This window comes from Sander lucioperca, chromosome 19, assembly GCF_008315115.2.
Source record: "Sander lucioperca isolate FBNREF2018 chromosome 19, SLUC_FBN_1.2, whole genome shotgun sequence".
Lineage (NCBI taxonomy): Eukaryota > Metazoa > Chordata > Actinopteri > Perciformes > Percidae > Sander > Sander lucioperca.
Window position 1 is genome coordinate 17,884,465 of NC_050191.1, and position 27,834 is coordinate 17,912,298.

The 27,834-nt window shown below is 40.1% G+C and overlaps 1 protein-coding gene across 1 annotated transcript; it reads right to left on the bottom strand.

The window, feature by feature from the left end:
* Positions 1-15,698: 15,698 nt before the first annotated feature.
* bmf2 (BCL2 modifying factor 2) lies at positions 15,699-27,397 on the bottom strand. The gene is made up of 4 exons (XM_031322057.2): positions 27,213-27,397; positions 24,187-24,432; positions 22,500-22,717; positions 15,699-19,603 (listed from the first exon to the last, which is right to left on the bottom strand). The coding sequence occupies exons 2-4, from the start codon at positions 24,407-24,409 to the stop codon at positions 19,487-19,489; spliced, it is 558 nt and encodes a 185-aa protein (XP_031177917.1). The 5' UTR covers positions 24,410-24,432; positions 27,213-27,397; the 3' UTR covers positions 15,699-19,486.
* Positions 27,398-27,834: the final 437 nt, after the last annotated feature.

A 27,834-nucleotide genomic window follows, 5' to 3' on the forward strand; every position in this document is an offset into this window, starting at 1 on the left:
AAACTTTAAGCAGCTTGTAACAGCTTCTCTACTTCACATTTATGGTAGTGAGCCAGGCTGAGCGGTATGAGGGTTGGCATGGGTTACACCCATAGACTGTATATAAGGATGGATTACCTCCCACTGTACAAAAAAATGAAGGTAAAATATCCCAGATACGGGCGCTGCCATCGTGTGCTGGGGATGTCATTTGGAGCCAGAGTCTGCGCAGTAGTGATCATGGTGTGGAACGCGGGGTCAAGGTCCCGCCCATGCACCCACTGGACTCAGTTGTGAGCACATAGCTTTCAATCATGACGTCATCCACTTTTTATTAAAGAATCAAATATCTAATTAAAATCAAACTTATCAGAGAAATGAACACTTGAACAAACATCAGTGTGATAAGAACTACCAAACCCTCTTTTGGAAAAATTGATTTGACTTGTACTTCGATTTTTTATTTTGGCCCATGTCCCATTCGCTAACATGGAGGAGGCAGGGTACTATACTGCAGCCAGCCACAAGAGGGATGGTCAAGGGTACTACATTACACTATTTAACATAATTAGATTTAAAAACAACACTGGGCTTTCATTGGATTTGATGATGTAATGATTCAGTAAACAGAAAAACAATTCCTCGAATATGCTCAAAAATAAAGATGCTACTGTAAGGATAAAACATAAACTGGTAATGAAACCAATGCCTGTGTGAAGAGGTTTGTTATCTCTCTCTATGTGAAACAGATCAGCTTGTGTGTGCAGCAACATATGCAGTGCATCTCAATCTTGACTACATATCCATTTAAAATCTAAAACCACGACATTATCAACAGCAGTCAGTGTCTGACATGAGGCTTCCATGTCTCTCAAGCTGTGGGAAAGTGTATGATTGGAACAGCAAGTCACATATGACAACACATCCTTTGTGGGAAAGAGACTCTACCTCATAGATCCTGTAGACAATATCTATGAGAAAAACGTGTTTGTTGATATTTTATGTTCATGGTAAAGAAAAGGCCAATAGATAAAAGTAGGTTAAACTGTATTTTAGAGTTGTTATTCACACAACATTACCATTTAGTCAATTTTAAAAGATTGACAAAGTTGTACATTTATAAAAGAAAGGTTGTTAAGGTGTGTTAAGTAATGAGTAATGTATTGGTCATATTGGTCAGGGCATGCTTATGTTTATTCACTATGTGCACCAGCTAGTTGCCAACTTTGTCTGTCTGCCATTTGGTGCTGGGCAGGTAGTGTAACTGGTGGTTACAGTGAAACATAACAGTAAAGTTGTCGACCATAAAACCACAACAATGAGCTGAAAGACGCTAAAACACTCACTAGAGCTGAGGGGAACTGTGGAGTTGGGATAATTCTCTGTAGGCTCATCAATTTAACATTACACTAGTAATTTGATTCTTTGTTGATATAAAAAAAGATATTAGAGCAACTTAAGCTCTGAACAATTGTTATCAGGGGGAATTTAAAGCAATAATATAGTAACTTAAGTTTCTAATACATTTTGATGTAAATTAATTAGCATGGCTCATGGCTATACAGAACTCATGGCATTATGTTATGTAGGGGAAATTCTTTGCAGTTAACCATATTATTCAAAGATCAGGCTGCATTACACAGAAATGATATGCAAATGAATGGGTGCCCAGTGATGGACTGTTGACCTACTTTACCATAAAAACAGTTTTGCCATTAGCCTTTTTGATATGACAAGGTTTTCTACACTTCTTCTGCCACTTTTCTTCTGTGTTGTAGTGTGTTTCTGCTCAGCTTGGCTGTTAAACTACAGACTGAAACAACAGCAGTGTGAATAATGAAAGACACAAGTTTCAAATGGTGGCCTTTCAACCATCTGAGAGACACACTAACCACTTAGGTAGGCCATGTGGTTATATGCTCCAAATTAACCAATTCAAAATGCAGTTAAACAATTTCAAAATATATATATATATACATTTATATTATATTTATACATATACATATATATATATATATATATAATGTATACATATATAACAATCTCTGTAACATTACACTGCCATCACAGCTGATGTCCACTTGACTGAGATTTAGGTTTTGAGGGAGACTCAGTCCATCACGCTCTGTGTTTTTACCAGCAAAGCCCATTAAGAGCAAAAATCCAGATGTTGTTTCCTCTGGAGGCGGGTCAAACTACTGTGTCTCCTCTGAAACAAACCAGAGCCTGTGATGTGCTGTATGACTGTCAACATCAGGGCCAGTGGTTGGACCATTTTGAAGTCCTCTGGTAGCTCACAGTAAGTGGCTTTGACTTGTGGGGATCATAACAAGGATATTTTCTCAGCAATGTGGTCTCTTTCAAAAAAGTCTCATATTAGGCAATGTTTCAGTTGCGGCCTGTTTAAGCAGGATTAATCTAATACTGTGTCTCTCGTTGGGCTAGCTACTATATATCTCAGACATTTCTTGACTACCAGGATTATTAACATGCTCATCAAAGGCAAGGTAAATGAATTGGACTTTGTTTTAATTGCATGGTGTTGTTATTCTTCCAATGCAGTCAGACACAAGCTATTTGACTTCATGGGTTGCTCCCAAAAGTCACATCAAACTAGCCTTGCTTTGCCAGACCCTCCTCCAAAGCGCGCTGGAGGAGAGTCTGGCTACTCCACATAGCATTCAGGGATTGGAGGAAAACGTGCTGCGGTGCCGCTGCAAAATAGGCTCGGAAGGAACTTGTTTTGGTGGAACATGTGTACGTTTAAAAGTAGTTTTAGTCGTGCAACAGAAAACTCAGATTGGACAGATAGTCTAGCTAGCTGTCTGGATTTTCCCTGCAGAGATCTGAGAAAAGGTTAACCATAGTCCTCATATATCGACCAGAGTTAAAAATATCAACACAAGGAAAGCCCAAGGTAACGGATATCTGGCCTAAATGAGTGAAATCCAAGGGGGTAAGCAAGCGTCCACAAAGCGTAGCTCCTATGGAGCCATTTTGTTGCTATCAAACCATCAACCGCCGTTAGCATCCCATTGACTGCCATTAATTCTGGCGCCACTTTGACAGCGAATAACTTTACATCTGAAGCGTTTAAAGACTCTATTTGTCCATTGTTAATTTCTAAAGAAACACGACAATGTATAAAAGGCTCCATTACCTTGTACCTCGCATTATGGCTCCGTAGTATACGTTTTTGTAAAAATAGGCTAACGATTGTGTCATAACCACGCGACTTACTGTCGCATAGTAGAGGAATTACCGTACAGTACAGGAGAAGCTCGCAGGCAGTTTTGACTTACATTAGCTGTTTAAGTTTAATTAGTAATGTTAACTTGCATTTTAGTTAGCAATAATTAGCCTGTGCCTATGTTATCTCCTTACATATACCTACGCTCTACGTCTCTGCAAGATTCGGAATGATTGAGATTTCTCTTGGCACAGCTACCAGAAGACTTACAACTTTCAGACACGTTGCTCACGTCACATCTACGTCTTCAAGCTCAGTTGGAGGCTGCGCAGTAACGCTCAGCGCTCACCGGAAAAGTGCTTCTAATGGCCTTCACTGGTCTCCGTAGAAAACAACGGCATCACTTTGTCCACTTCTTTAACTGTCTATGGTGAAATCCGGTGGAATTTCTGTCAGCAACAGAGCAATCCCGGAAGTGGAACGCCAAGAATATAGACTACATCAAACAAACAAACAGGTAGAAATAAAACTTTATGAAGTAGAAACTTAAGCTGAGATACCTCACATATCACAACATTATTTATACAGGGTTAGGCTTAACAGTCAGAAATGAACACATACTGAACCAACACACTGGGTTACAGGTAGTCTATGTATGATATTGGATCCCTACTAGTAGGTTAGAACCCCCCAAGAGGGTTACAATATGAGTGAGGGGTTGTAAGATGACCAACAAGTTAAGGAAGAGCAAAAACATCTCTCTCTCTCTTTCTTATAGAATGATATGCATCTTTACAGACATGTATCTCCTTTTTTTCCCTGTGAAATTATGGATATTTTGATCTCTAAATTCTTAAAATTAAAAAAATCTGAGAAGGTAAAAATCTTTGGTGGAAGTGCTCACAGCTCATAGAAATATTTAATCTTCTGATGTGAGTTGACTTTGTATGTTTTAAAGGTCACAACGCAAAAGGTTGTGAATTACTGGTCTATGATTACATTTGCATTGCTAATCAACCCCAAAATCCAAGCGCTAACACAATTCTCGCATGTGACTGTAAGACATGTAAGGTATACATCAAAAAATTTTGCTTTTCTAAGAATTATGGCAATTTGTAAAATGTGGATGATATGGTGGACAGAGAGACGAGAGCAGCAGGACTGTAAACTGCAGAGAGAGATGGAGGAAGGTCCGGCAAGCTGATGAAGGTACAGGTTCCAGGTAACAGAGTTACAAGAAAACAGGATATGTGGATCAGAAGCTTGAAAGCAAATGGCAAGTATCAACATAGCAACTTTGATGAACTGGCAGGGAATGAATGGCACTGGGATGGTATATAAAGTGAGAGGCTGATGAGGAAATGAGATGCAGGTGAGGAGGTGGACGGGGAAGGTCAGAGAACTGCAGGGCAGATGAGGGAAGTTGGAACAGGTGTGAAGACGGGTGAGGCAGTCAGGTGATGTGGAAAGGAGGGAAAGTCTGAGGGCATCTGGTGGATGGATGGAAAATGGCAATAAAGGGGCCTGGGGAATAAGTAAAAAGGTGATAGCTAGAGCCATTCATTTCCACACATTGTATGATTTTATCTGCCAACTGTGAACACCAACTGACCAAAATGCCCAAATCATAAATGTAGTCTGCATGACTATTGTAATGTCTTCTCCCACCTTTAGGAAATAGGTTCATGCAAAGCTACTTTTTTGTAATTATTTCAACATTATACCACCATTAATCGCATCTAAATGTTAAATATTCTCCGTAACCTCACAATGTAGCTGTCTATGTAAAACAATACAACTTTTATTTCGAAAACATTACAGCCCCTTAAATGTCGTATAATACACAACCAACTTTTTTTTAAGGAAGTCCAACACTTGACCATTTTGTCACCATTTCCTTCCTCACCTTCACTCAGTGGCAGCCAAGTGGCCTTTTCCTCAGATAGAGAAAGGACTTCTCAGCTGTAGCCCACGTGTCACAGCGGGATAAAAAGCCCGAGGAGGAGGGTTGTATGTGAGGGAGTGTAAACAATCAGGCATGGTGACAATATGAGCCACTCCGTTGCTTCTTTCATTCCCTCCGCTCTCTCCCTTTCTCCTGATGGCAGTGTAGGACACAGCTGTGGAACATGACTACAATGTGTTTCCACTTCTGTTGTCTGTTTTAAGCTGTATAATTAAATGTGCTACTACTGTGAAGTGAACCCACCTCATGCTGGCCCTGCATTGTTGCACTTGTTGTCACGATCTTGCTCAACAAGTTCATTGAGCAGTGTTGTGTAATATTGCCCAAGTTTTAAACCTCACAGACTGGTTGAATAGTTATCATGTTCGATAAACAGATTGGTCAAAGAAAGTATTGTGGTTAAGGTGTTCTTTAAGTAACAAAAAGCCCTGAACACTGTGCATGAAAAAAAGACATTAGATATTATATATCTTTAATAGCGAAAGAAACCTAGAGTTCCTATTATCTTTGCATTTTGGCAGTAGTGTTAGAGGCCTTATAAGCTTGCCAGAATAAAACAGGATCATGTAGCACTCGTGTCTCTTAGCTTGTCGATTTGAATCGCTGCCATGTCAGAGTGCCAGGTCCAGGTCACAGTTTGTTAGCCTGCTTGAGGAGGGGGAGTAAAAACTGATGTGAGGGCCATTGTCTGGGGGTCTCTGGAGGTGGTGTAGGTTTCTCTCTCGCTGATACTGCTGATTGAGATGGAAAATCAGCATTGCAGCTCTTAGGGGTGTTGAAGTGTCTGCTGAATTCATGAGAAAAGACGTGACAAATGGTGGATGAAGTTATACAAAAAGAAGGCTCTGGCTGCATAACTTGAATCCATCTTGAGTTTCACTGGATATCAATTTCTCTAATGTGCAGTAGCTGAATGTGCAACCAGAACAGTTTATATGTGTTGGCATTAAATACTAAATCACTACTAAGTTGGTGTGGGCACAAAGCATGCAGGGCCTTTATTATTTTTCCATTGAACTGATTTTACTACTTTGTCTTATAAAGAGTAAGTGATAATCTAGAAAAGCTCTCTATGAATACAATGTATAATTATCAGAACAGATACAGTGTGAGTTTCTTTCTTTCTAACCACACTACATATCCTCCAAGGTCACAGTTTTGCCTGCGATGGAAAATGGAAAACCGACGAGATCCACACCAAAAAATCCTGGTAAAACACTCCAACCATGTGTCCTAGAATTTTAATTTCTTTTAAAATTACATTTATACAATACTAATTTGCAACAGGAAATACATTTTGAGATAAACATGATACATATTGAGGTAAACAACATATCTGCCAAGTCCGCAATTTCTCTAGCCTACAGTATCACACACACAGCACTTGTTGTAGATTAGGAAAAGACTGTGGTCTTGGTAAAATAGGCCTACTGAGAAAGCAAAAGACAGACATTTTTGCTTTATCAACATTTAACTGAAGCCACGATCTGTCACTACCAAAGTGCTTTTGGTTAAACCTAACCACAAGCAAGCCTCAGTATGCAAGACTCAGGATGCGAGCACCGGTCGAAGTCCTGCTATGACTTTCATACGATTTAAACTTCCTTCACTCAATGAAACGTTACCACTGAACTTAATCCGAGCATCAATTGTGTTCAACCTAAACATATAAAAGATCCAGCAAAAAGAGAGTTTCTTTCTGTCACATCAATGTCTGCCTAGTCTATATCCACGACGTTCCACTTCCGGGATTGCTCTTTTGCCGACGAAAATTCCGCCAGATTTCACTCATTTAGGCCAGATATGCGTTACCTCAGGCTATCTTTGTGTTGACCTTTGAAACTCTGGTCAATTTATCAGGATTATGGTTAACCTTTTCTCAGATCTCTGCAAAATTCAGCTAGTTAGCTAGACTATCTGTCCAATCTGAGTTTTCTGTTGCACGACTAAAATTTTTATTCGTATTTATTATAAGGATCCCCATTAACTGACGCCTAGACGACCAGCTAGTCTTCCTGGGGTCCAAAACAACATTTAATCAGACAACATTAAAGCATTTCATGATACATACAGAAAGAAAAAAAACATAACAATATATGTGTATTAAACTAAATAACAAGGAAGCAACCAAAATAAAAAATAAGAAAAAACAACAAAAAAATCAAGCAAAGTTATATATTACTGTATATTACATAGCTAACATCAAGGTAGCTCACGAAAACAACCTTTGAACGTACACATGTATCACCAAAATAAGTTCCTTCCCGAGGCTATTTTGCAGAGGCGCCCAAGATGATTGTGGGTTTAACGTAATGCCAACAAACTGGAGCATGTTTTTCTCCCATCCCGGAATGCTGTGTGGACTAGCCAGACCCTCCTCCATCTGCCTAAACTTAGCCATGAACATACTTTGCATAAAGTCATCAGCACTGTGCAGTTTCAGGCTTCAAGAAAAGCAGCAGATCAGCAGTGACTGAAGCTGCATGCATTAAATGAAAAGTCAAGGAGACAGCTCGCTGTATTCAGAGAGAGGCCTTCTCTTTGCTAAAACCTTGTATCATCTGTTATAGGGGTCAGTATATCTGGGACAAAAGAGTGTTATTTATGATATATGAAAGTGATTTACATTTCAGATCCTCGAGGTTGGGGAGTCTGTCTTGACTTTACATAGTTTATTAATGGAATCTGTGAAACATTTTGTGTACGTAAAGCTACACTATTCTATCATCTTTTAGTAGAGAAAAATCATTTCAAACGTAGCTCTTAAGAAGAAAGACACATGAGCAGCAAAAGGAGGCAGTGGAGGACTTTATTGCCTGGGAAATCTGGCAGTGATCCGACTACTGTATCTGTGTCTAAAAGGCAGACATAAGTGCTCATTTCCTGTCATTTTCTGTTTCCGTGCGCAGATATCAACCACATATAACTAAAGCAATCACAAAAGAAAGAGGGAGAGACCTCTTTCTCAGCTCCCAAAATCAAAATTAAGTCTCTTGACTGAATCAAGGAATAAGTTGGCAAACTCTATGAACTAGCCCCCATTTTATTTGAAGAGGCCGGTTCTTCATCATCTATAAATCTGAGCCTCCTATTGAGTGTCTCGAGTTGAGATACAAGCAGGCACTTATGCTCTCCCTCAAGTGTCCTCATAAACCACATTGTTTCCAGCTTATTCTCCCCTCTCCCTGGAGTTGGGCCATGCCAAAAGTTCCCCTCGCAGGCCTGTCCTACCGGGCTTGTTTGGGGACATCTGCTGCCATGTCCAAATATTGTTTTTGGCTGAGCCATCGCTGGCTCTGCTGCGAGAGAATAGAGCTGGGAACTATTTTTACCTCGGCGGGATAGACTGTGTTAACATACAAAACAATGCCTCTATCCCCCCAGTCTTCCAGCTGCAGAGCAGGGCAGCAACTGCTTGGGAATGCGAAGACACAAATCAGCCGAGCTGGCTGCTAGTGTTCAGGGGGCGAGCTGATGGCAATAACAGCATGAGTGGCCTTCTTTGAGTTCTTTAAGGCAAAAACAAAAGTAAAAGACTAACTTGTGAGTTTCAGGGTATAGGTCGTGTTTCATTTGGACAGCAAATTATTGAGCTTTCTATAATGTGACTGAAATATGTCCCTAGTCTACTGAGTTTTAAATTATGCCCAGAGTTTCCAAGCTGTTGGATAAATATATATGTAATGAATAAAATTGTTTTATCATTAATGTCCTCTTTCATCAATCATTGTTACATTCAACCACCCTGCTGTATAAACACTGATAAAACACAATGACTTGGCTTGATAAGTGTTCCCCAGTTACTCCTTCCAGATTCTTTAGCTCTCTTTTCTACACATTCCTACAAGACCTGAAGTCCCATTTCATATCCGTTTATTGCGCTAAACGAGAGTCCAATTCATTTGCTTTTAAGTTTGCTATTGACTTCTTAAGGCCACAGTTAATGTGGCGACCTTAGTTTTTCAGGGCACTCTGAGGAAATTATACTCAGGCTGAGTAATTGAAACAAAAACATTGGAAGGGAAAGGATCTGTGTTTTAAGTGAAGACATAATGACTGCCCATGTTGTTTTCCCTTTCACATCATATTACAGTATTAATAGACCTCTTCTGTTCCAGGTGGCAGTGGAGGAGAGCTGTACCGTAAGAAAAAACAATCAACTAGTTAATCAATTTAAAATGCAAAACAAACATCAATATATTCATGATGGTAAGTATGTGTGTGTGTGTGTGTGTGTGTGTGTGTGTGTGTGTGTGTGTGTGTGTGTGTGTGTGTGGGGTATGTTTTGTGTGTTGTGTTAAAGTTAAATAAAATTGTTATTCATAAAAAAGGTAGTCATGATGGTAAATGCAGCTAAAATCTACAAAAAAGTCAGTGCCTTTGTTCCCATCCCATACTCCATGATTTCCATGAGGCGTATGCTTTCTATAAATATCTTGACTGTCTACATGCTTTGCTTAAAAGCGCCTCAAAACCTATGTGGTACAGTTGTCTATTACATCACTGTGAATACACACATACTTGTTTTCTGCCTTTTACAAAGCTTATTCATCATGTCCATAATTCAAAGGCTGACTACAGGCTGGATTTTGTTACTCTACTGTTCTCACACAATTAGATACATATCACACATGTACCTGAAACGCAGGGTGTCGTGTAACCAAGTCATTATGTCACTGTGTAAACTGATACTGCCACCAACTCTGGTTTCTGGAAGTATTCATGGTTGTTTGCAGAGTCAACAAACACAATCATCAGAGTTTGACCCTCATCCAACATGCAGACTGCCATAAACAAATCTTTCCGGGAAGGGACGCACCAGAGATTCGCTATAAACATCAGGAAAAAGGCCCTTGCAGATAACGTCAGAGAGTAGGGATCACAGATGCAAATTCTATATCACACAAAGAGAAAGTGTTTGGACACTAGAAACGAGTGCAAGAGAGATGTAACGATCATAGAAAGTGAGCCTACTTAAAGGGATACTGTGCCGATTTTAAACCAGCTCAATGTCATCTTTGTGTGGGCAATGTTTTAAAAATAAAAAATTAGACTTTTATTGCCTTTATGATTGTCATGTCTCGTACCTGTGTCATGTTTTTGTTTTTAGTTTTTTTCGTGTTTTCTGTTTTATTAGTGCTCTAATAAAACTATTGAACTCTACTTACCTGAGTCGAGCATTTGTGGATCCATTTCCTGGTGTGCGTGACAATGACAGCAACTGGAGAATGACAGGAAAGCGGGAGAGAAAGGGGATAATACGCAGCAAATTAATGGATGGATTAATCAATCAACTATCAATATAATTTTAAAAATTCACCCTCTCATAAACAATATTACACGATCTGTCTTTGTATCACTACTGTTGTTGGATAAAATAATTGCATCAATATTAGGTTAAAGTATGTATTATAAGGTAGCTCGCCCTCTGCCAGATCATCTCTAAGTCTGGAACAGATACTTTGGGATTTCAAATGTGAAAATAATATATTACCATTGTATTACATATAATCATAGCTTGCTTTTATCCAAGAGAAAAATAGGTTGTTCTTCAGTCTCCAGAGACTGTTTGGCCATCTGCTACAGCCCTTTACCACTCATCTGTCTTAAATTAGACAGCAGTCACCACAGTATAAATACCCACTTATCATCCCAATAGTCCTCCCCTGATACAGGCCTGAGATGACAGAGACAATAGCAGACGCCCATTGCACCCAAGTTCCCCTGGAGGCATGTCTCGACACACGGGCTGCATTTAACTTTTATTACCCAAGGAGATGGATTGGCTGCTCCCCACCCTTATTTGGTGGTGCGGTGTGCGTACAAGGGGCTGTGGTTGTAAAGTGAAGGCAGCATGGCTCAGCCTGAGCGGAGCCAGGTAACTAGGGTGCCCTGACACCATTTTAAAAAAAAAACTGCTCTCTGAGAAACCGTGACTCATGGTTCATTTTGGTTTTGTTTTTCTTGTGGATTGCTTAATTTTGTTATGATACAGTAACTTGTGGCCCTGCAGGTTTGGTTTGGGAAAAAGGTGATACGTGCATCTCTAAAGCAGCAGGGTAAGAGAGGTTAGAGATACCCAAATCTAATGTTGGTAATCTACTGCGATAAGATGAATTTAATTAACCATTAGATGCTGAATACTTTTAAATAAGTTCAGACATTTAGCCTACATTATTTATTTTTCTGTGACATAGTGCTTCCAAGTCTTTTGATTTCAATGATCTATTTTAACTTACAAAGGCACAGAGCAGTACAGAAACAGTGAGGTCAAGAAACATAAATACTGCACTCTATATCATCTATACTAAGAAAGTGTATCACAGTAACTACAAGAGATGTTTTTCAACTTTTTTGTCCATTTTAACGAGCTTGTTTAAGAAAATAAACATTTTATTTTTTTTAAGATTTGTTTTGGGCATTTCGGCCTTTAATGGAAAGAACAGCTAGATGTGAAAGATGATGTGAATCCGGGTCAGACTTGAACCCTGGACCTTCTGCGTCGAGGCATACACCTCTATATATGTGCGCCTGCTCTACCAACTGAACTAACCCGGCCACCAAAATAAACTTTATTTTGATGAATTACAGTTCATGTAATCAATATAAAAATCTATAGACATAATACATGTATACATATGTGGTGCTGGTGTAAAGGTAATTTAAACACACCCAATTGCATAAACTCACTTGAGTCAAAAGCTAAGATAGCAGTTGCTGACACTCTGCCTAGCTAGGCTAGTTAGCCTACCTTTTAGCCGAACTCAAACTGACAGTTTAGCTGGTGCTTCATTGTTTCAGTTTGTTGGATGACAAACGGAATTACCAACATCATCAAAATGTATATTTTTCAAACACAGATATATTTAGGGTTAAAAAAAAAGAGTTAATTTCACTTTAGCTAAGGCTAGCTGTGGTGGCTATCTTACCAACTAGCTTTAACTTGATATAGCTCTCCTATTTCAACAGTAGCTGACTGTTTGACAAAGTGCAGCAACTGCAGGTGTTAGCCTACATATTAGACACAGAGCAGTAAATGTGAGGTTTGGTTTTTAGATCTGTTTGTAGTTACTGCAAATTTGACACACTGTTGAACGAGGAACGAGATGCCAAAAAGTCTTATTTCGCTCAATTTAGACCAAATATGTAGTTACTGCGTTTTGGCATTGTGGCTGTTTTCAGGACACATTAATTGGGATCTTTTCTGACTGTATTGGTATTTAATCCCATATAGTTTGATACCAATTTGTATCCACGTGTGACACTATTCTAAAGGATGTTTTTACACATGCAAAAATATTGTCACCTAGAAAACACAGGTAGGTGTCTGGATGCAAGTCAGTTATTATAACATGGTCCACAGAGCAGAAACTCATCTATGAAGGAAGTTATGCTTTTCCCCAGAGCCACTCCTCAGCTGCAGCTGCACCAACGTGTTTTGACCTAACACTCCGCTGAAGTGCTACAGTACACCTGACATGTGTGCCCTCATAGAGCGGCAGGACCTATTCTCTGTGGACGGGAAGTTCATTTCCTCAGAGGATGGAGCCACACCTATTGAATTTTATTATGCCATATTATTATTTTTTCCCTCAAATGTAGCCTATTTCTGTTCTTTGTTCTTTTCTTTGCTGCATTGAGCAATGCTTTTTATACTTACAGAATTTTAGAAATGTTTTCTGAATACTGTAGTTGAAAGATCAGTATATCTCAGGGCATATATGCATCAATAAAAACTGAGTAGGCCATAGCTTTGTTGGTGTTGATTGTGAGATTGATTATTTTGCACAGTAAAAATGGATGTTGCTGACACTCACGGTGCAGGGTGATGCACCTCCCTTGACCTCTTTCGTTGACACCAACTGTAAGACACAGAAAGCTTTTAGAAGGTGATAATTACAATGTCATCACTCTGTGATACATGAGATTGCTCTGCGGATTCATAAGTCAGGCGAATATTGTAAGTTTGTCCTCACTTTGTCTTAGTTCCCAGTAGCAGCACAAAACAGATGGGGAAACGTGAAACAACTGAACAAAGAAACAAGATTGTGGTTAAATCAGACTATAAGGCATACTGACATGACTGCAAATTTGACACAGTGACACAAGAAAAGCGTGTGTGTGTGGCTGATGGATGCAACATATAGATACATATTACATTAATGCACATACTATCCCCAAAACAAACATTTGAGTCTTTCCTTGTTGGCAGCATTGCACCACTCATGCTATAGTCAGATACCAAAGGGTTAATTGTGTCCCAGGCATAGAGGCAGAAGTAAACAAAAAGAGCCAGGGACTGGAGCTTCTCTGGCTGCTGAAGTTGAGGCGTGACCCTTGAGATAGGCACAGGGCTATCATGAGGGCGTCTCCCTGAGTGACTGGCCAGGAGAACAGAGAGGCCTTTGTCAGGGCTGTGTGCGAAAAAGTGCTGAGCCAAGCAGGCCCTCACCCCCTCTCACCCCTCCTTCCCTCCCACCCCCACGCTTTTTTCAGTCTTTCTCCCTGAAGACACACACAAATGCTCATACACACACTTGTCTGTATTTAACAGCAGTCCCAGGGGACGAGGCTTACACTTCAGCTGGAGGGAGGTTAAGGAGGGGGATACAGAGCCTGTTTTGTGGTTAAAGCCTGGATATGTTAGCATTGCAATCTTTAAGCTTTAATATAACCTGCTGCAAAGACTTTCTAACCATCTGTGTTTGCAGACAAATCGACTTTGAGAGAAATGTCATCCTGCCTAGCAAAATGTCTGGTCTTCATCTCTAAACCATTATGAAGATTAAAATAACTTGTTTTGTGCACAACAAACTCTGTGTTTACTGGCCTGCTTGCAATTTTCACAGTGAAATTTTGCCAAGAGCGCACACAAAAAAACACAAAAACAAAACGGCCATGTCTTTTTGAATGAGCCCTGGTTTATTTAATGTTAAAGCAAAATGAAAATGTTTCATATAAATCAGGACATCAAATGATTCTAAAATTAGAAATGAGAATGAAAATGTCTGTATCACGTCCGGTCTGTATATAATGTGGTGTGCACTGAGGACCTCTGGGAATACAAACAATATGGCATTATTCTTTGAAGTAATGTGACAATCCAAATTAAGTAATTTTTCTCACAGTGTTCTCAAGACAACTTATTATGTGCAAATAAAGGGCAGGCAGCCTGTCTGCAAGTGATTTGTGTTGAGCGACTTTGTTTAAACATACAGAGACTGTCACTTAACACACTGTTTGCAAAAGCAGAAACAAGCATGTACTGTCTGTGGGAATAGTAAAAGCAGACAAAATGCCCCAAAAGTGACAGTTGTCACTGTGTATGAAAAATAAATATCATCTAATATCAGCTCGCCCTACAGCACAACACACTGCAATGTGTTAATCTTAATGAGGTTCAGGCCAGGCCCTAAAAAAACTACCCAACTTGGCACGCATACACTCCTTTAACCTTCCTCGCTCCCCCCTGTCTACACAAAGCAGCTGCCTGAGGGAGATCGCTTCAGAGACCTGGGAAAGTGAATCATGTTATGTAGGGTTGCACCTTTCCCCCCAGAGGGAACAGCATGTAAAAAGAAAAGATGTGCTGAGCTCCAACATTGCCTCCAGGGCTTATGAAGTGCTGCTATTGTTCACACTAAATTAGTTTTTGTGGGACTTTTAGTGGGTTTAAATCACTGGTGTTTAGTCATAGAAGAGGTTTTTATTCAATGACTGTGACTTTTTGGGATTGTTGCTTATTGTGGCAGCAGAAGCTTGTGAGGTGACGTACACATTATAACATAACTAAAAATGATCCCATGTGATTTATTAGCCAAACAAGCAGCATGGCTCTATGGATGGAAATGTAAAATATCTCAACATCTACTATGGATTGACACAACATTTTCTACAGACATTCGTAGCTCCCAGAGGATGAATCCTGGCTTTCGTTAAGCCCCAGCTTTTCCTCTAGTGCCACCATAGGGTTGGCATTTGTTGTTTTGACTGACATGGCTTACCTATGTTTAAACTTTTTGTTAGATGGATTGCCATACAATCTGGCACAGGCATTCATACTCCCCTCAAGATGAATTTGTTAAGTTGTGATCTCTTGACTTTGTCTAGTACCTTCATCAGGTCAAAGTTTCAATGATTTGTTGACTCCTATCCCTCTCAGCTGTTGTTTGTGGTTCCTAGCATGCTAACACGCTAATCTAGGTTGTTTAGCATTTAGCTCAAAGCGTATGTATAGCCCCACAGACCTGCTAGCATGTCTTGTTACAGGATGTCTATATAACTATTTAACTTAGTTTAGAACTCACAGTGAGAGCTATTGACTTTTCAATATCCTGCTTCATTGATTATGTTGACATAACCCAGTATCCCAATTTGAAGTCGCACCCGGTTTTGATCATTTGGAATATGACGTTTACATGTAACATTGAGCAACCTTGTTATTTAGCTCCCTGTATACTGTACATGACGATAACAGTATCCTGGTTTCTGATGCTGTTTTACTGCAGTCATGTCTTTTACTCTTTCACGTGGTATTTTGTTGCAGAAATGAAGCACAGGCCATTTCAAATGTTCATAAAGTTTTAATGAAAAAGAAACAGCAATGTACCCATTTAACAACAGAAGAAATTAGGAGAAATTGTAAGATTTCGAGAGCCAAGCTCTTATGTACAGCATATTGCACTAGAAAAAGAATAACATCCCCCGTCATCCTCCGTTCCCTCCATTGCCTCATGTCCTGCGCTGTTTGTTTAAACAGTGCAGTAGACACAGAGCAGTCCCAAAGATAACACAGTCAATGCTTTAACAAAAACTGCTACATCTGGACTGGGTCTCACTTCATTAGGACACATGAATGTGAAATCCTTGAGACCACTCTGAACGTCAAGAAAGAAATGTGAAGACAATACAAACTCCCCGCGCACACAGCACAGGAGTCTGAAATAAGTTCCACTGTTCAGTTCATGTATTAAAAGAGACATCATGGTTTTCACTCCATTAAATTACATTCAAACCCTTAAGATACAGATTTTTCCAGGAATGTTGGACATGCATTTTTACTCCATTTACATATATCGGAAAAAAGCCCTTGAACTGAGAGTGACACAGCAGACTTGGCAATATCAAAAATTAAAAATGCCACATTGAAAAAAAAGCAATCATAGAAAAGCAAAAAAGTTGTGTTGTTGTAGTTCTTTCTTTGTCTTCTTACAAAAAGATATGGAATTTTTTTTTTGCTAAATGGTATTATAAAGATAGCAACAATAGCTGTGTCAAATTCATGTCAAATGTATAAAAAACACCAAATCACAGCACTTGACAGTAAAGATGCACTCTTTCTTGGATATTCAAAAAACTGATCGAAGGAATTTGATATTAAAGACACTGAAGGTTGAACGAATAACAAATGTTTCACTTGAGGCTGGGTTGCAACAGTGGTTGGTAACGACAACAGATCAACGCCACACCGAATGAGTGGCTGTTCAACCCATCTCACATACAAATAATACTGGGCACCATGGTGGCTCATTCCTCCTTCAAATGTAAACCCACAGCCCTACTAGATTGTAGATAATAAAGCACAAAAACCCAGGCGAGCTAGGCCGATCCAGCATATTACAGATCTTAAAGAGTTTCTAGAGGGGAAGTTCAGCACGGGAGTAGAAAGAGAGAAAGGCGCAAAATACAGTATACAGGTAAAAAATAGTTTTGTTTTTTTACAGTGCACATTGATTGCAAACAGTCGTTACTGATATTAAATAGGTTTTGCGTCGTGAAACTCGCTGTTCGTGCTGAGAGATGTCAAAGGTTGAGCCTGTGCCTCGTGAAACTGATTTTCTTTTTTTATGAAGGCACAAGAACACGCCGTACTCTTTGTGCCAACTCTATTGTATCAGAGCATGTTGTTTTCACAAAGCCCAAGTGAAACAAGAGCTGTGACCAGTGACTTTGGGTAATTATGCCAAGTGTTGATGATGATGTGGCAGGTCTGTTACTCACAAGGCACATTTTGTACATTTGATTGTCTGTTGTTCATGTGATTTGCGAGGACTCACAACATTCGTGTGAGAACGCACGAGGCACATGGCTTTAGTCCAACCTCCCCACACACAGGCATCAAACGCACAACTGAATGCGCATCAACAATGAGAAGAAAAGGACTGTACACACTGAGATAGCATCTGTACAGTAGCACTGAGCAAATATACACAAAATAAATAAGTATAAATTATTGAAAAGAAACCAAACAAACTGAAACTTGATCTCGATGAGGACAGGGAGTAGTTAAACGTGACAGCTGACGACAGAGGGTGAAGCTTTGGACTGAGGACCAGAGAGTGTGTCACAACTATCTGAATTGGCTCAGCGTTCAATGTTTGCAGGAAACTAACTTTTGGTTCAGCTACTCATGCCGTTACAGAACAAAATAAACTGTAACAAAATCTGTAACACACTTCCATGTTGATGTTGAGTGAATGTGCTTTGGAAAACATAAAAAAAGTCTAATGACATATCTTTGCTTGTGTGCAGCGTCGTCTAAGCTGCATGGAGTCCTCACTCAAAGGCAGATTATTTGCAAACACAACTCATAAGAAGCATCAGGTAATTAACATGGTTCTTAACTACTCCCTGAAGAAAACAAAAAGGAGGAAAAAAAACCATCAGTGTCTTCAAAAGTTCATATAATGAATCTACAACAGACTGAAATAATACATCAAATGAGGAATTTTTAACATCTTCTTTAAAGTCCTTAAAGACTTTTTCTTTGATAAACCTTACATTGAGAAACAGTGGCTTTGTCATTGCAAAATGCTAACATAGCAGTTGTCACGAAAGGGTGTATAAACCTCCTATACCCAAATGTGTCTGTGTGTTAGTAAAAATGTTTTTTTTTTTAAATGTACAGAAACTGTTCTTACTAAGTTCTCAGTGAAGCTGAATATACCACTGGCAGTTTGGTGAAAGAAAGCACTTGAATGAAAGGTTGATGCATACTGTACATGTATCAGCACATCGGGATTGAATCAGTGCTCAAGACATTTACACCTGGAGTGAAACAAAATAAAAATGCATCTCTGTAACGTTAAACCAAAATGTTCCTCTAACAAAGATATTTGTAGAGAGGTGTATTTAATTGAGAACACAGCCATACTTTGGGAAACGTCAGTTTGATTACAAATGCAACAGATCCCTAAGATTTTACTTCCTTCCACTGGCTTGAATATTGCTTGCCCCTAAAAATGCCGATAAATGTCATCTCTCCCACAGGCGACCCGCACGTTGCAGCAAAGGGCAAAATTGCGATTGTCAATCCAGCCGGAGAAAGAAATACTAAAAAGCTTTAGAAAATTATGAAATTTTTCCAAAACATTTTCAGCTGTGTGATTGTTCTCCACTTCCCTGATTGTGATCCCACAAAGGAGATTCGCTTGTGCTTATTTGGTTTCAAAATGACTGCAGATTTTGGAAACAGTAAGCACGCACTCCTACATACACATGATCACAAACTCAAAGAATAATCACGATTATGTCAGGTTTTGAAGTTACTCGACTAAAATATCTTCAGTACACCTACATTCAAGCATACATGTGTTTATCCTTTAAATCTACAGGATTGGACTCTACACAGTGGGTCTTATAACGGCATGAGTGGTACTGGTGATGGAGAGGCTGATGGATGACACAGGTTGATATAATGTCCCTGCATCTACAGTGGAAGCTGGTTAAACCTCTAAACTGACCGACAGTGCAACACCAGTGTGTAGCACCTCCACAACGTCATGACAACCATTTTCAAATTAGCCAGTGTGGAACAGTAAAGGATAAGTACAGGGCTTATTGTTTAACTCATAATAAATTAGAAATGTCCCCAGAGTCCTCAAGGTTCAGTAACTTCAGCACAAAAATGTCCACGTCCACAGTTTGTTGCCAAAACAAGTGGCCTAATCTTAAAATGATTCTTTTTTTTTATGATTTCCTTGATGCAAAAGAGGTGCACTGTGGCAGGAGAGAATAAGGCATTCCCTGGACTGATGGAGGTCCTTCAAGACTTATACCAAATAAAAAGAGTAGTTTACTGTACAAAATAGGTAATCTTACAAATATTTCGAAAATATCTCTTCAAACGCAATGGCTTCTTCTTGGAGAGGCGAAAAAACAAAAACAAAAAAATTAAGAAAAATTGTAATGGGCCTCCGTCCAGCGGTGACCAGTGTTTTCCTCATCTCATCTTCGTATTCAATTAGAAAACAAAATCCAAACCCGTGTTCCATCTTACAGTGCCATCTCTTAAAAGTCTTGTCCCTGTGGGGGGAAACAAGGGCTGAGGCGAGGGCCAACAGGAAGCCCCTTCATCTCTGATCTCCTCTCAGGCGGGGGAAGAGAGCCTCTCTTGGAAACAGAAGGCCAAACAGGGCCATCGTAAGGCGCATCCAGGCAGGCAGGTTTTGTCTCTGATGTCTTACGAACTGCAAGTAGATAGAAAAAAAAATACACATTAGGTTATTAGCATCAGGGAGGGCAGGTTAAATCATAAATGCTCATCAGACTTTCGTCCTAACAAAAAATTACGCCTCAGATTTCCTCGTAACAGGCTTTTGAGGTAAAGCCTTGTGAACTGTGGTAAACCCTGTGAGCTCAAACCATATGACGAGTAGACTGGATGTTTCCACAACATTAGCTTGTGTCTAGCAAACATGTCTGTCACACGCACATCCTGTGGAATATACAGTATCAGGTGCAGTGTCTCTCTGATTTCTAGAGACTCTCATTCCTAGACAGAAGTTAATCGTAATACTTCATTTAGTTGTTTGATGAAAGTAAAAGATTAAAATGACCAGGCGAACAACTGTAAAACAACCCTGAGGAGCTGTCACTCATCATCATAATATCACACTATCCTCTTCCCTCAGGTTTGAGACAGTGCCTCTTATAAAATGTTGCACTGTTGACTTCAAAATGAGAACCTCAAAGTGAAATGCTTTCAGAGAATGCGCTGCCTATTTCATCACAGCTCTCTTGTAATAGCGAAGTTAGCTGAATAATTATCAAAACAAAGCCAAAGGAAAATGAAACTGCCCCCCCGCTATGGAGCTGCCTTCTCCCAGCTCTGTCATTTGTGGCTGTGTGCAGCCCGCGTGGACTGCAGACAGATGAAGGGGTTCCTGCTGCAGCCTGCAATCTCCTCTCTCCCCCTTCTCATCTCTGATCCTGCACAGCTTCCACTGGCTTTCTGAACAGCCGCGCTCAGATATTGCAGCCTGTTGCATAAGCATTCTTGTTACGATCTCTCTCTCTGCTCTCTCTATCAAGGTCTCTACCAGCCTAGGAATCAGAGTCTGCCACAGGCTATTTAATGCAAAACTAGCAGACTGAACTGAATTGAACCAGCACCGCTAAATGTAACCCTAATTGTCCTTAATTGCCTTAATTCTACACTGCTGAGCTTATTTAAACAGTACCCTGGTTTGTTCCACGTGAGGCTCCTCTTTCTGCTGTCATTTGCGTAAGTAGTGGAGAATGGGGTGTATTTTGTTTGCCATTTTTAAGTGAATGCACCCCAAACGATTAAAAAAGACGTGCATGTTTGCACTTAATGTTAGAATGGATTTACCTTTTCCCTGAAATTTCCCTGACAGTATTAGCTTTTTTTGGCCACAAAAGTTGTCAAAACTAGTGTTTAAGACTCAAACCACAAATACAATCTACTTCACATAAAAAAAAAAAAAACACACATTAGCCCACACCGGTAACTTCTGCTTGGATAGGAAAAAGTCTAACAATAGCAGCAGACAGACACAATAGAGAAGAAGTGATTGGATATCATAAATAATCGTTTGTGATTATTCTCCCTTTGGAATATTCCTACAACAGCAGTATCAGATGCGGCCAAGGAGGACAGCAGACAAAAAAGACAGTTTTCTTTCTTATCTCTCTGTCAGAGTTTCACACGCAAACCAAAACACACACAAAGATGCACACACTGAGACAGTCAGCGGGACAACTGAGGTATTGTGGGTAGCCATGAGTCAGGTTCTATTTTTAGACGCCATACAAACAGTCACCCAAGTCTACCCAGACACAGACATGCTACTTACTCCTGTTCGTGACAGTCACATAGATCTCACCTGCTCTGCAAGAAATGCGATACCACTCCCTGTATATTTGTACTTATTAACTACGTTTAAAGTCATTTGACTTATGTGGACGCTTAATCAGAGCAGTAACTGCTAACACAAGTAACCCCCTGGACCTGTTATCAAACACACAGTGATACCAAACATTACCAAAGGAGAACAGAAAAGTGGGAGTGCAGATTAGAGGTGGAACATGTTGACATTGTGACAAGATTGTGACACAATTCCTGCCATGTTTCCATGTGGATTTTATTTCTTGACATGCACAATTAACTACATGTCACAAACTACACAAGGTATGTGTGCTGAACTATTTCCTCGGTAGCTTTGCAAACCGTGAGTCTCCACGCTCAGTTACCTTCATTAACTCTAGTCCCAAATTGTTTCACGCGTGATATGTGATATGTTCAGTATAAAGAAGTCCACTTTCTGGTCAAGGACACACGTATCTTTTAAATTACAGAGCGGAGACAAAGGGATAAAGGATATTGGTCAGAAGTGGGAGGGTGTCATTTAATCTGCTCTTTTTAAGAAAGCATTTAACAGATGGGGGGAATGGATTTCACTTATTTCTTTTATTTTATTTTGTCTTTGTAGACAAGGGAACATACATTCCCTGTCACAATGTATTCCTAGTAGCCAGTGACACGGACTGAATACATATCCGTTTTGTAGGTTTAATATCCAATATGAAGTTACTAAATCGTGCCTTATTAGTGATTTAGGTTTTTTCCCTTAGTGTGGCCAAGAAAGTGGTTAAATCACTGCTCAGGCTATTTTTATCCAGTGTGGGTTGTGGCCAATCCAGCTGGCAAAATGTTCTGCCCTTTTCTTACCAAGAGTGAGCCACAAATTGGCACACGGTAGCCTTGACTTGTGTCTCTAATCAAGTAAAAGCTGACACGCATAAATAGTTCACACGTTACATGCACTTTTTGTCTCAAGTCAACAAAATATAGCCTAGTTTAAATCCTAGCGACCCTTAAGACCCACTGTCACATGCTGCTGAATTGTCTCGGTGATATGCACAAGCAGCTGTTCAACGGGCAAATAGAACATTTAGTTATATAATATCCATTTCTTCTTTGAGGCAATGTTAGTCCACCTGTGTTCATATTGTTTACACTTTGACACTTTGTGCTTAAAAAGGCATACAGGCTCTGCAGCTGGTTGTTTTAAGTGGGAGGTCATTTAATGATCCACTTCACTGCTTGGGAGTGAGGCTTACCAGTTCAACGTGATCCTGGTGGAACTTGTCTCCGATCTCCCGAAGTTTACGACCAATTTGTGCCTCGACGCTCACCCCTGCCTGCTCCTCGGGCCTCTCTTCCATCCTGTCATCTTCCTCCCCTCTGCCCTCTTCCTCCTCCTCTTCAATCTGCCTCTCTCCCCGGTCCTCCATGGGCTCAAACTGAGCAGGGAAATGTGAGCGTAATCCAGCGTTGCCTAAAAGGAAAACATGCAAGCTTCTTAAAACTTGATGTTGTTGTTGGATCTTAAATACCAAGAGGCTGTTGTCAGTGTCAATGGTGCCAAGATGATTATAAGACTAAGAGATATAACTGATATCAGTTTAGTAAAACTTCTTATGTTTTACTTTTTAATTTTAGACTAGACAGTGAAAAACTTTACAAAACACTCTGCAGACAGTCTTAAAATAAGCCCAAGTATCTTGATTACTATTAAAGGCATCAAACACAGCTGTGTCTGACCTGCTAAGCAAATTAAACAGTATCTACTTTACACTGCTGCTACATTGCTTTCTGAAACACAAACAGGTTTTATTAGATCTTCTCAGATGGACAAATTACAAGGTATGCACTCAAAGTCAAACTGCAGAGTCCACAAACAAGAAAGAGGGAGAGTGTTGGTAGGTGGAAAACTCAAACACCTTATTAAATCAAAAACAGCCTCAGTGAACTGCTACCTTTCAGTTGTGTCACTGAGTTTACTCATTGTCTCAGGCATGCGCTTCTGCAGTCATGCCACTTTTTTATGTTATCATGTGTGCATAATGTCCTGCTATCCTGCCTCACAGAGGACCATAATACCTCTAAGAAACTGAGCACCCTGGACTTTGTTTGGGAGAAGACATGGCACCAGGCCAAGTGCATGACATCCATTACTGGGTAGATTACAATGAACGACAAGGTAATAACAGTGAGTGGTGTTTATGTATTGATGACTTTAAACCCAGAACAATATATACCTCTCACACTGACATTGAGTCAACAAACTCAACAAACATTCTACTTCAACATTTTTTCAATTCAATTAGGGTCATGTCACACTGATTTGATTAGAGATGGGAATACAATATTGGATTAAAAGCAGTGGACATATTAGTGTGGGTATGTGCCTTTATTTATGTGTGAAATTAGTGTGGTCTGTTTATATATTTTTTTTCAATAAATGTTAATTTTAAAAAAAATCCCCCAAATAACAAACTGGCTGGAATGTGATCATCATTTATCAGAGTTAGGTTCATAGTATATGTATGTATAGATTATTAGTATTAGTTAAGATGAATACAAATTTACACAGTAAACAAACCATTTCTTAGAATGGCATGTTTCTCATGTTCTCAGCATGTGTATAATAGGACATGGGGATCTCCCAGCTACAAGAGAAATGAATTACTAAGCTTGTTTGTTTTGCAGTAATATATCAAAATGGAATCTAGTACGTCTAATAGCCTGAAAACAAAGAAAGTACCAGCCCCCCGCTCTCATCCTATCTAATAATTCTCAAATCTAATTGACAGTTGTAATCAGTTGGGTCTTTGAGGACAGTTCCCAATGAGTAACCTGCTAGATGAAAGGAGTTACTAATAGAGAGGTTGCACTCGATGTAGTTTCTAAAACCATAAGCCCACATCACTTTCAGTAGGCTCACATGATCTCGCCCCTCCTTACCGTGAAAGGGTATGCGAGGCTGCCAGTGCAAGCTGCAGGGCAGCGTGTTAATGCCGATGCTGTTGTTGTTGTGGCTCTGCAACGTGGGCACGGCAGCAGTGACTGCAGCGAGGGCCTGTCCAGCCGCAATATGTGTGGCGCGGTCTTCGTATTTGACGTCCCTAAAGGGCGTTCCCCAGAGCTGCGAGATGGGCCGTGACATGTCCTCCTCCTCATCGTCCATCCGACGCCTCAGCGGTAAACTCCCTGGAGAGAAATAGGGGGCACAAGATGGAAACTTTAGAATGACATAACAAGTATGTGTGTTTGACAGTGTTTTGGTAGTGTAAATACCAATACCAATTTGTGGGACTGTGTTAGACTCATGCCTATGAGTTCATGATCTTTAGCTTGCAGGTCATTTGGGCATGATGTGTTTCAAGACCAAACAAAAAATGCCAAATATCATTCTGTTATCAGTGGAAACTTTGCCCTCTGACAGATAGAAAATGATCTCACCAGGTCTACATTAAATGAAAATAAATCATTAGTCATAATGCCCAGTAAGAGGTTCATGTTGTGTGAGGTAATATTGAAAACAAACAAGCAGGGATGGATAGTTTCAGAGGCACAGATATATCTGCCAATGTCAACATACATGATGTAGCTAAAGCGACAAGCTCTTATAATATAGTGATGACAAGTAGTAACAGGAGCCAAATGTATGGAAACACCTTGTGTAGGGGGAACCAGTGGGCAGCTAAAAATGCAGCAGATTTTGCCAAGCTGTTCCTGCCAAATTGTAATTAAGTGCCAAAAGATCCTCCAGAGAGGCTTTTTTTTCTCTTTTATCTGGATCTGTGTGCCACAAAGCAGTCACAGTCAGGAGATTAGCTTCCTCCTGCACAATTCTACAGCTCAACATTATTACCTATGCTTGTTGTTCCCTCTGTCTTTCTCAACCACACAATTGCTGGAAAGCTGCCTGTCTACACTGTAAATGCACGCACACAGCAGCGGATGGTGTGTGAGTAAACCTCAGTGAAACCAGAGACCTGGCTAGACGGTCATGTGCTGCGTGCAGCAGCCGTTTCATGAGGGAGATAACAAGTTTCACTCCATCCTCAACTGTGCCTGCTGAACGCAAACACTCTCTTCCTCCTTGGCCACATTCCACAATCTGAACTAGTGTTTCATCTTTTTGTCAAGCGTGTATGTCTTTTCCTTTTGTTGTATGAGTGGAGACAAATAGGTTGACTGGCAAATGCAGAAGTTGAAACTGGATGTACTGGAATTGTGTTTACTGAGCAAGGAGGCCCAGTCGCACATCTCTTTGTAAAAGTGTCCGTTTGCATGATGTCATATCATATAGTGTCAAAGGAGGAAACTACATTTTGATCTAGATCTTGGTCTAATTGTCCAGGCCTTATTATTATAGTGTATTGGGACTGTCATTTTTGTGTGTAAACAAAAATAGTACATTGTTCCATGGGCATTTAATAGTGAAATCAATTTTGTCACACGTTTAGTTGGGTATTACAATTTTCAAAACAGCCCTAATCACCCTAAAGTAGTACATTATTTATTGCTATGCAAGCAGTAAGAGCTTCTCTGCAACTTTACCACAAGTCTTACTGAGATCAAATGTGCACATGTGTTGTGTGTCAATGGCAATGCGAGCCCTGTCTTCAGTTTCCACTGCCAGTCAACAGAGGACTGGCAAGATTACCATAGTGTCAGACACATAAAAAAAAAACATAGACAGGAAGACACACAGAAAGATATTACACACAACACACACACACACACACACACACACAGATACACACACTGCCTGGGGCAGCAGGGAGGCCTGGAAGCCACCACAGTGCTGGTCAGAGGCTCAAAGCTGCAGCAGAGAGTGGCTCCCTCTGCTGCACCATCTGTGCACCGGGCTCTCCTCCATGAACTACTCTGGGTGGGGGTGCACTCAAGGTGAGCTCTGCTACTATTTATCCTACTACTGCCTTCATACAAATAGGAATACATATCCATTGTGTTAGTGACAGGCGCCAATAAAGTCATGGACACTAACGTTATTAATTCACTGGAAAAGGGCAAGAGCCAGTTAAATAATCTAATTAAATCCAGAAAGCTAAATGTTTTGTATTTGTATGGTGAATAATATTTTGTCGATGTAAGTTACCACTGCGATGCAAAAGTATTATCCACACAGCTAGAAAAAGTTACTTAATGCAATTTTTATTAAGGCGTTTCAAGTCGTCAATAAACAGGCTCCGGAGGACCACGGGTAATGTGCTGCATCTGTATCCGTGAAGAAACTGCCGAAACAGGATGCTGACACATGGTGCTAACCACAGCCGAAATTATGGATTCAAACTTGTTTTTTTTTTCTCGCTTAAAAAAAGCAGATACAACTTTAGCTAGTCTGTGAGTTGGTTAATTATTTACTCGTGACAGCGACAACAAACTATTTAAAAACATGTGCTATAACAGTGTTACTCGCATGGCTCCCATTATCCTCCGTAACACGCTCTCTTCCACTTCGCCTGACAACTCTTCTCCAGAACAAACAGCTCTGAGATAACAGAGTTCAGATAGCTTCACTCACTAAAAGCAGATAGTATGCGTGAAATATAAACAGGACACGTAATTTCACTGTGTGTAGTGTTTAACTAACCGTAATAGTGTGTAATGATAAAAAAAAAAAAACAGACGACTGTGTCTCAAAGACCGGGCAACAGCCGGGACGTTGAGAATCCACGCGCGAGAGGTGATGGATAGTTCCAGTCACTTCGTCATGTATTCACTTCGTTGAAACAAGAGAAGAAAGCCTCACTGATGTGAAGAACAGGACAGAGATGCATATATAAATGCTCTCTGTCTGCCATATGCCAACGCTCCGGTAAGTCCACTCACCCCGTCTCTGCCCGGGCATGCCCCAGCTGCCCGCACATTTGTTGACAAACTCCCACAAACAACGATGCACGCGACGGTGAAATGGCGATTTATCCCTTTAAATGTGAATACACGACAATTACACTCACCGCCAGCAAATGCTCTTTCCGTTGTGATTGGTGGTATCTTGACAACTCGCCGTTACCTTGTTTCCTACAGACTGTGTTGATGCGACTTGTATCCCTCTTCGCATTACAGCCACTCATACATGTTTGCTGACTAGAGCGGGGTTGTTTTTTTCCCTGTGTAAAAGCGGTCCGCCCCGATGACTGGGAACCGCCCCTTCTTAATAACGTGAAAGGAACAATCAGCGACACCGTGTTATGCAAATACAGCACAATCAAAGCATATAATGCAGTTATTGCTTTAAAAATCTATATCATTTAACAATTTATTTTTTTAGCAAATGGTCAGTGGTGAAGGAAGTATTCAGTTTGCTAAAGTAACAGTGATACCACACATTGTAAAAAATACTTGCATTGATAAATACCAAAAGTAACAGCACTCAGTGTATAAAATATGACCCCTGTGAGTCTCTTACATTGTGTAAGTAACATTTTACTGTTAAGGTGGTACTAATTTTAAGTATTGTATATACTGTTGGGTAAAATAACCAATATTTAACGCTGCTACATATGTTAATTGGTCTCTGCAGAACATTGAGCTCATGCTGTCTTGTTTTTGAGAGGTGATCAAATATTGTGTCTGGCC